Genomic DNA, 10,691 nt, shown 5'->3' on the forward strand with positions numbered 1-10,691 from the left:
TGTGTGTGTGTGTGTGTGTGTGTGTGTGTGTGTGTGTGTGTGTGTGTGTGTGTGTGTGAGTGTGTCCCTCGAGAACCCTCCATGTGTGTGTATCGCTGAGGACTTGAGAGAATGATATGCCGTATATGTCGTATCAGCGCTTGTCGAGAAATATGCCTATATTGTAAATCTATAAATGGACAAATCTCTGCATCTGTCTGTGTTAGTCTGGCTCATATAATATGGGCATCTCTGTGTTTGTCTGTCTGTCTTCCTGTGTCCCTTTTATGCCCATATATGTCATCGATATGACGTCATCGACTGGCCTCCTAGTTCTATGATAATGGCTAGTAGTAAGTAGCCTGCATGTGGCTCATAGGGCAGGAGCCTCTCCAGTTGCTATAGTGTGAAACGACTTGATGCCGCAATCCTATGCATTTGTGCAACTGCAAATGGCAAATAAACTCTTATCTTTATGTACAACATTCAACAGCCGTGACGTTCAAGTACACCCCGTGGACATGGTCGCAGGGTCCCAGGACTTCTCAAAATCCAAACCTTGGGTCACATTTCTATAGTCTTTGGTATGAGCCAGCCAGGGAATCGAACCCCTCTACCTCCCAATCTCAGGGCGGACACTCTAACCAAACCACAAGGCCTCTGAGCTGGTTGATAATGGGTACTGCATCAAATACTCGACAACGGCCAGGTACAACGGGTATGGCATAACCAAGGCGTGTGCGTTCCCAACATGGCATCGCCCTAGTATTCATAATTAGAGGAGAGGAGAGGACGGGAAGAGGGGGGAGGGGTGAGGAGAGGAGAGGAGGGGAGAGGAGAGGAGAAATTATTATTTCTAGGGGGCCGCGAATCGGCCCAAACCTCTAGTTTATATATATTATCATATAAGATTTGGTGGCCCCCTACAGCAAACTCTGAGGACCCCCAAGGGTCCCGGGGCCCCTGTTGAAGACTAAACTAATCAAGATGGCGTTGTGCTCCCAGCAAGGGTTGACACCATATATGGGCACGGCTGGTGACGTCACGTCACATCACGCCACGTCACGCCATAGAGCACACGTTATGAAACATCGACTCAAGACTATTATTTCCGTCGATGAGTGCATCCACAACTTGGAAGTGTGGCAGAAAGAGAGACTTTGCCTCCAGGCTTTGCCAGAAGGATGGAGCTCCTCCAGACTCACCCCGTCATCAAGGCCTTTGTGTGTGGCTCTCTCAGCGGAGCCTGCTCCACGCTGCTCTTCCAGCCCCTGGACCTGGTGAAGACCCGCCTGCAGACCCAGCAGACCCTGCAGGGCGGCAGGCTGGGGATGGTCTCCATGTTCCTGAAGGTGGTACGAACCGAGAAGCCGCTGGGGCTGTGGAAGGGGGTGTCGCCGTCTCTAGCGAGGACCGTCCCGGGGGTGGGGATCTACTTTGGCGCCTACGACTGGCTGAGGCAGGGCTTCTTCCAGGAGGAGGAGGAGCCCCTGGGGCCCACGGACGCCCTGCTGCTGGGGGGCGGGGCTCGTGTGGTCGCCGGGGTCCTCCTCCTGCCCGTCACGGTCGTCAAGGCCCGCTTCGAGAGCGGCCGGTACGACGGTTACGGCAGCGTGAGCGGAGCCCTGCGGAGCGTCTACCGCGCCGAGGGAGCCACCGCTCTGTTCTCCGGCCTGACAGCGACTCTGCTCCGAGGCGCTCCCTTCTCCGGTCTCTACCTCCTGTTCTACGGCCAGACCAGAGCTCTGCTGCCGACCGGGGAGGTCAGAGGGTCGGCCTACTGGCCGCTGGCGCAGTTCGGCTGCGGCCTGGCGGCCGGGGTGTTGGCCTCACTGTTCACCCAGCCCGCCGACGTGGTCAAGACGCACATGCAGGTGAACCCACGGCCGTACTGTAAGAGGACGACGGATGCGGTCCGGTACGTCTACGCCGAACACGGCTTCAGGGGGTTCTTCTCCGGCGCGGTGCCGCGTTCTCTGAGGAGATCCATGATGGCCGCCATGGCCTGGACGGTGTACGAGTGGACGATGGCCCGCGTCGGACTGCTGGGGGGCTCGACGCTCAAGTCGAAGGCAGATGATGGCGAAAATAGAGAAGAGTAAAAGAGATACAATTTATGTTATAAATATAAAAGTTCATACTACACAGTTTTAGCCCAGAGATAAAAAAGGTATCATTGGGGCTCTGATGCAACCTGAGGATGTTTGAAATTCAAAAGGTTGAGAATCATTGGCCTGCGTTTACATTCAGATCAACATAATATCCACTTCTCAAACAACAACAATAGTCACTGCGGGCGGCAGTGGCTCAGGGGTAGAGTGGCCTTGCACGGTTTCCTCTGCCATCAGTGTAAGAATGTGTGTGTGTGTGAATGGGTGAATTTAATGCACAATCTATGTAAAGCGCTTTGGATAAAAGCGCTATATAAATGCACCATTTACCATTTTATTTACCATTTAGTCACCATGGTGATAACACCATATATGGGCGTGGCAGGTGACGTTACGTCACGTCACGTTACGTCACGGGCCTCTCAGTATATGTAGCAGACGGTTCTGCTTTACTTGCTATATATATCAGCTACTTTACTTAGAAAGGATAAGGGATTGCTCTCTGCCCTGATGGCAGGTTCCCTATTCGCCTGCCAGGACTAAAGCCAGCTGAATTAGAATTACCACTGGCCACTTAAGTTGGGACAAACAAACAAATTCTCAAATGCCCTCATTTCAGGGGCATCTGTACGGAGGTAAAACACTCGCTTCCTGGCAGCGGTGCCTCTGTCTGGGGAAGCACAAATCTCCATAATGCGTACTGCTCTCCCGGTGAAACTCTAACCCACTGTCAGGTGAGAAACAACGTGCCTGGCATCTCCATGAACCAGGGGAGACGTGGCACTCCCTCCTCAGGCCAACAGTGTGGGTTGGCAGGGACAGGTATCGCAGTACACTGCATTGGAAATTAAATAAAACAAGCACATAAACATTTATCCAAAGTCCCTCATTACATTATTTCAAGCTACAGCTCTGGGCTCACGCTCAGCTGGCAACCAAATCATTCGCGAATTTCTCTCCATTGCACTATTCAAAAGAAAGACCACAGCGTTGATGGAAAGTTAATGGAGCGCTTCACCCATTTTCAACCTTATCTTCATATAATTGGTCCTCGCTAATGCTCATTATAAGATGGCACAATTTTGCTGTACTTGCTGTCAGAGGTGGGCAACACAAGTATGTGTTATTTTCATTGATGCAAGAACAAAGGCTTCTATTTCATCATGCTAACCTTCCAGGAAGAGAAAAGCTGTAATTTCCATTAGCTTGGGGTTCCCATCGATGACGACGGTCCACAGCCGTCAAGTGACACAGAGCGACTAGACAGAAATGGTGTCATCTTATAATGAGCGTTAGTGAGGACCAATTATATGAAGATAAGGTTGAAAATGGCAAAAGTGCTCCTTTAAGGTCTGGGTGTAACGGTAGCACTGTCAAGCAGTTGACCTCAGTTAAAGTGTTTATAACAGCGATTCCCAACCTGTGGTCCGGGGCCCACTGGTGGGCCGTGAGGATATTACAAGTGGGCCCCAAAATAATTGGCAAACACTAAGATTTTATATTGATAATATAACATTAATATTTAAAACATTTGTGTAAAAACAATGTCATGGTATTGTTTCATTGTGCTATTAATAAATAGTCACCTGCCTGATTTATACAATAGTTGCACACCGGTTTCGAGCACCGAAAATAGCAGATCTACAAGCTCAAGACGCGTTGTTTGAGCTTGTAGGGTTATGGTTAAAACGGAAAAAAAAGGCATTCGTAAAATCAATGTCCTAAAATGTTGATGTCCTCACAAGTATAGACAGTAATACAAATGTGTGTGTGTGTGTGTGTGTGTGTGTGTGTGCGTGCGTGTGTGTGTGAGGGCACGCACGCGTGTTTGCGCGCGCGTGTGTGTGTGTATGTTCTAACATGGCCTGAGAGGTCGCGTGTCAGTGATGCGGGCTGCCTGCTATATTGTTTACAAGAAATCACATCTCACGCTCGACTGTGGCATTATCTAGGATGACAGAGCATCGGAGAGACAGTCCACACACACATACATGAACATGAACACACATGTACAGTATAGCATCCTCTCAGCTAGTATTACTACACACACACACACACACACACACACACACACACACACACACACACACACACACACACACACACACACACACACACACACACACACACACACACACACACACACACACACACACACACACGCAAGGAGGGTGCCTGATGTAAACAACATGTGAACAGCATCAGAATAGCTCCAATCAACAGTCAACCGCTCTCTTATATGACAGCTACTGGATGGCTGCAAAGCACAGGCCTATCTATATCTTTCTAAATCCAGCCTGACAGCAACAGTTCCAGGGGGTCTGTGCGTGTGTGTGTGTGTGTGTGTGTGTGTGTGTGTGTGTGTGTGTGTGTGTGTGTGTGTGTGTGTGTGTGTGTGTGTGTGTGTGTGTGTGTGTGTGTGTGTGTGTGTGTGTGTGTGTGTGTGTGTGTGTGAGAGAGAGCGTGTTCACGTGTCAGTGTTATATTTTTTTGTTGCAGGCTGAAAATGAATTTTGTACTTTTCCCAGATTTTCATGAATCCATCATTAGCGAGGCAAAGGTGGTTTGTGGTGGTTTGCAGAAATTGTTTTCTGGGTTTCTCTGAATTGGGCCAATCTTTAAGTCAGTGGCTCTCAAAGTGGGGTCCGGGTACCCTCATGGGGGTCCTTGAAGGGGTTCCAGGTGGTCCGCAGCGGAATTAGTTAATATAGCATCAACATCAGTTTAACTTAAACCCCATATACATTGGGTATATGAAAATAGCCAATATACTGTGCTTGCAGATCTGCAATAAATAAATAAAAACTATTTTTGAAACATTTTAATAAAAAATATATTTTATAAAATCTTGTATGGGGGTTCCTGGCAGAAAACACTTTCAGATGGGGATCTCGCAGCAAAATACATCATTTAATTTGGAGGTCTGTGAGTTGGACGTGTTCCCCTTTTGTTTTCTTCAACTCCTCTCTTTTCCCATCGATTTCCTGTCAATGTGCTTACATTCCTCCAGAACATCTTGGTTACGGCCGGGTGCCAGTTTTGGAGTCCAACTGGGACCGTTTGTGTGAAGTCTGTTTTTTTTTCTCCAGTTTGAGCTGAGCGTCTGTCCAGATGTTGTGAGACAAACTTTTCTTCTGAAGCCTCTGAACATTTGACAGACAGAGAGACAGACGGTCAAGGATGAGCTGAACACTCCAATATAGTGAGATGGAGTCTCTATCTCTATGTGTGTGCACACTTGTGTGCGTGTGTGTCAGAGACAGCAATGATTTGTGATAGAATCTCAGCAGAGATTGTACAAGTTTGCACATGCTGGACTTAAGTAGAAATACAGATAATTGTTTAAAAATGACTCTGTATTGATTCTACTTCTTTGCTCAAGTAAAAGTAAAAACTACACGCTCCAAAATGTACTCAAACTATAAAAGTATATTATATTTCTAACTGCTGTTTCTGTGCAAAGTCAACCTCATGTCATAGTAATTTGAAGACAATTAAGTGAAAACATCTTCTACCACTGCATTAAATTAAATTAAATGTATCTCTTTTAATAGGTGCATGTCAATGACTCATGCAATTTTGTGCATGACTGTGCACAGTCATGCACTGTGGGTTCATGCTGTATAGGTTTATGCTTTTGTGCCTACAGTATGCTTACAGTATGTCTATGCATGCATGCATGCATGCATGTCCGTGTGTGTGTGTGTGTGTGTGTGTGTGTGTGTGTGTGTGTGTGGGGGGGGGGGGGGGGGGTGGGGGGGGGGGTTTCTCATTACTGTCTTCAGTGAGCTGGTGTGTTTTCATTAGAAGATGTGGTATACTGAGGAGTGGGCGGGGCACTTTACTCACAGCAATTAAATGTGTCATTAACTCCCGTACCACAGAGCAGCAGCAACAACCATCGCCATATTTCCATATTTCACACATGGTGGCTGTCAGGTGCAAACTCTCTCTATGTTCAAAACTGTTACTTCTCAGGAAATGGAAAAAAGAACATGTGTTCTAATGTATACAATGTAGTTATCATTTAGTCACAAGCTCTTGTTAATTATTTTCATTGGTTCAATATGTATAAAACCCCCCAGATAGAATTAACCACTTTCACTTAAAAATACATTCGAAAATAGCCAAAACATAACATCTACAGGTTCATAACGTGTGGCATCGCGATGCGTTGTGAGCTTGTAGATCGGCTATTTTTGTTACTTTAGTATGACACTATATTATGACAAAGTAGGGCATTAACTTATGAAAAAAAAGATATATATAATGTGTGTGTGTGCGTGTGTGTGTGTGTGTGTGTGTGTGTGTGTGTGTGTGTGTGTGTGTGTGTGTGTGTGTGTGTGTGTGTGTGTGTGTGTGTGTGTGTGTGTGTGTGTGTGCGCTAGTGCACGACATACCACCTGTTGTCATGACACAGTAATAATGACTAGAGATTCTTTCACAGGGCCGGCCGGACAGAGAAGATGTCAGGCAGAGTTTCATAAACATGCAGAGCCTCTGAGCCGCTATACTTGTTCCGTTGCCTTGGCACTGAGCACTTCTAGCAAACCATGCCATTCCCAACCTGAGGGCCGAGGCCCACTAGTGGGCCATCGGGATATTGCAAGAGGGCCCCCAAATAATTGGCAAAACACTAAGATTTTAATTATAACATTGTTATAAAAAATGCATGTAAAAACATAATAAAAGCATTGTGAGACCGCGTGAGAGAGGCGAGGTTGAGATGGTTTGGACACGTGCAGAGGAGGGATAAGCGGTACATTGGGAGAAGGATGGGGGAGAAGGATGGTGAAGATGGAGCTGCCAGGTAAGAGGAGAAGAGGAAGCCCAAAGAGATGGTTTATAGATGCGGGTGAGAGACCAGGGGGGGAGTAAAAAGTATCAATACTGCAATGTAGAAATAGTCTGTTAAGTAAAACTCCGGAATTCAAAATGTACTTGAGTAAAAGTACAAAAGTATTGGGATCAAAATGTATTTAAAGTCCCAAAAGTAGAAAGTACTCATTATGCAGAATGTCCTATTTCACAAATTTTCAAATGTGTAAAATGCATACAAATCTTTTGAAAATAGCAGATAGCAGGAAGACGCAAAGAACAGAAGCTGTGGCGACCCCTATGGAAATTAACCGAAAGAGGAAGATTGTGAGATCGATGAATAGGAAGTTTATAGAACTTAAAGTGTGTTAGTTTCATTGATCCAAGCCGGGACACAATCGATTGATTGACCGTTAAAATAAACATCCATCTGACAATTGACCACATTGAAAAACCCTTTGTGTATCCATGAGACTCAGACACCTCTGTGCATTATTAATTCAGTCACACACAGCTCTAGCCACAGTCTGAATACATTCCATCTGTCGACTGCATGATTACCTTCTTAACCATATGATCCCTATCCTGGGGAGAACATTTGGCGAAAATAGCAGATCTACAACACTCACGTTGTAGATTTGGTGTAGAGGGAAATACTAGTGAACCTAGTGCAGATCCCTGGGGGACCCCGGTCAGCAACTGTACAGTATACTAGGGTTTAAGTGGTTTAAGTCTAGGTCTGCAACTCTCAAATGTTTTCGTAGCAATTATTATATCGATCACGTTTTTGATTAATCGTATAATAAAGAAGCACATTTTTCTATGTTTTATTTAACTTTTCAAATGTTATTACTTGTCAAGAAATCAATCAACCACTTATTAATTAACTAACTAACTAACTAACTAACTAACTAAGGATATTAACTAACCTTATTTTATAGTTAGTCGCACAATGGTGTCACACGGAAATATCTAAAATAGCAGACCTACAAGCTCGGCTATTTTAACTATTAATGAAATCTTCTGAAGCTTTTCTATAATGACATGCCCAAAATAGGCATAGTTTATTAATCGATTATTTAACAAAACTACATTTTCAGGCCATGGCCTTCAAATCTAGTCCTATATTGATCAGAGCAATGTTCAGAAGTTGTTAAAACAAGTATTTTGCATGACTAGAATGTGTGCTTTAGGCTACAGCACCTAAATGCTGATGCAGAAATGACACCTGCAAGGATAAACTAATTAGCATTTTCTTCTACAGTAACTTTATAAGCAACCAATGAGTGAAAACATAAATACATGTATAAAAAAATATATAATAGAGAAAAAAAACTGCTTCTCGATTATTAGATGAATCAAAGAAATAATCGATAGACCAATAATCACTGAGAAGAAAATTGATAGTTGCAGCCCGAGTATCAATCCTCAATGTCAGTGAGGAAAATAAAAAGTTAATTGGCAAACAGCTAAAAGGTCCTTTATCGCTGCTCTTAAAGAACAAGCTGCTGCGACCACAGATGTTGTTGCCTCTCCCAGTCCCTTCACTGATGTGATGATGATAGTGTTTATGGTGATGATGATGATGGCACCACAGCACCACAGCTTTTCCTCTTGTTAACATGCTAATATTGTCGCTGTCTGTCGGCCGGAAACCTTCTACATCCAAAACCTTCTACATCCAAAACCGCACCTTTTTTATTGTCATTTCATCAAACAGTAGGGTGTTAATTGACGAAAGAAAAAATGTAAAACATGGAGATACAAGGTTTCTGCCCGACAGCAACGATATATAGACAGGTTTCCTGTTAGTAAACATTGAGAGGAATATGACCGCGCAGAGGAGGGGGAAGCCTATGGGTGCGTTTGGAAATTACGCACCGGAGCACACTCGCCTATTAGTTTGTATTGGCCAGTGCGCTCACTGCCGCTCAGGGCTGTATTTTCGAACGCGCCTTTCACCCGGGCATGCGCAGATTGCGCATTCTGCTCTGTGATGACGTCGCGCGGAAATCCGTCTATAGTGTTAACATTTGTGCAAGCAATTTCCTATAGCTAATACGTCTAGTACAAACAGATAAAATAAAAAAGTTTTGACATGACTCATTAAGAATAGTGATAATACATATTATATTAATATAATATATAAGATAATATAACATAATAGATATTATATTATCGCCTTGCAATTAATATCCAATATCAAGTATGAATCCAAAGCAGTTTTGTGAAAAATGGCGTGTAGATCAGCTCCCTTTGGATAACTGCCAACCAAGTCAAGCTTTCTGCCGCCAAGTCAAGACTGGATGCAAATTTCCCTTCTTTCATTTTTGTTTGTTATGTTTTCTCGACATAAATCATTGCCCCGGCATTCGTCGTCTGACACAGGTCGTAGTTTCATGGCACAATGTCACAGGTAAACTCAATTCAACTCACACAGCCTGACAAGGTGGATAACAATGATTTTACAAACAACTTAAGGATGGTTATATGACAGTTGGTCCAACCATCCATCCACTACCTCGAAAACGACTTGCTGGATTGCCATGTGATTTTCTGTGCCCTTGTCCTCCACTGATTTCAGTGACCCGGTAGCCTTTCCTCTAATGCCACCATTAGGCCAAAGTTACCAATTGCACACAAGATGTTTCAAAATCCGATGGGCAGATTACCATGAAACATGCTGATCGTGTGCATTCTCCATGGAGGATGGCCCCTTCTTGGTGGCCCAATGGCCTTCCCTTTATCGCCACCCATAGGCCGAAATATCTCAAAATGTCATCGGCAGATTGCTATGAAACTTAATGTGCTCAGCAAGGATGGAGTGTTGATTTTGGTGACCCCATGAATCCCTCGATGGTATAAGCTAAGTTCCCTCCAGGAGTGGCACAGGGGAGCATGTTCACTACCTGAGGGTTATACCAGGGTCAGTTTACCTTTATGTGGATTATGCGGTCGACAAACGCTGACATTTAGCACAGACTTTTTCTTGCACTGACCTTTTTTCGTGGACCGTAACTAAAGTCCATAGTATATCACCTACAGTATACATCTGCTGCTATATGCTCACGCACCTTTATATCTTACCTCAGGTACTATGTGTAAATATGTAGATCATTTGTTTGTTTTCTTTGATTGATCTCTCTTCCCCATTGCCCCCCCCCCCTTCTTCTTCTTCTTCCTTTTCTTTTTTTTTCTTGTAGCCTGGAGCTTGTAGATCAGCTATTTGTTGAAGAATAGATAAGGAATAGGAGAGTCTGAGGTGCGAGGCTCGGACACAGCAAGCATGTGCATAAGAGAGAGAGAGAGTGTGTGTGCGTGTGCATGTGCGTGAGTGCGTGTGCTAAAGCTCGGACAGGGCAGACACACGTCACCTCAGCTCCCGTGCTGTCAAGCTAAACTGACATAAACAGCCCTCAGGCCACCGTATCAGAGATGGACTTTACATAACGGCTGAGTCACTCCCAATCTATTTTTACGGCTCTGAAGAGAGTGTGTGTGTGTGTGTGTGTGTAGACAAAGAGGGAGACACACACTGTGGTACTATATACATTCACTATACTTAAAAGTCACACTACTTAAAAAGTAGTAGCGTGACAATGCCATTTAATCATATTTAAAGTTTTATGTTAGATTCGCTTGAATAGATATGTGACTAAGTGCTCAACCTTTCCACAATTATTATAGAAGGGAACAGATTTTCGAAACATGTGAACAAAGCTGCTCCGCGAAACCGGAACAGCAACTTCCGGAAAGAGGAATTCGTTTTTTTTTCCTTTTTTC

At 44.5% G+C, this 10,691-nt stretch overlaps 1 protein-coding gene across 1 annotated transcript; it reads left to right on the forward strand.

Annotated features, from left to right (window-relative positions):
* Positions 1 to 1,163: 1,163 nt before the first annotated feature.
* Positions 1,164 to 2,081, forward strand: LOC311064438 (mitochondrial glycine transporter A-like; the record flags this gene model as incomplete). Its single annotated transcript, XM_084084268.1, has 1 exon — positions 1,164 to 2,081. One exon carries the CDS (start codon positions 1,164 to 1,166, stop codon positions 2,079 to 2,081), a length of 918 nt encoding a protein of 305 aa, XP_083940394.1.
* Between the last annotated feature and the right edge of the window lie 8,610 nt (positions 2,082 to 10,691).

Source organism: Gymnoscopelus microlampas (assembly GCF_963454915.1).
Source record: "Gymnoscopelus microlampas genome assembly, chromosome: 17".
Lineage (NCBI taxonomy): Eukaryota > Metazoa > Chordata > Actinopteri > Myctophiformes > Myctophidae > Gymnoscopelus > Gymnoscopelus microlampas.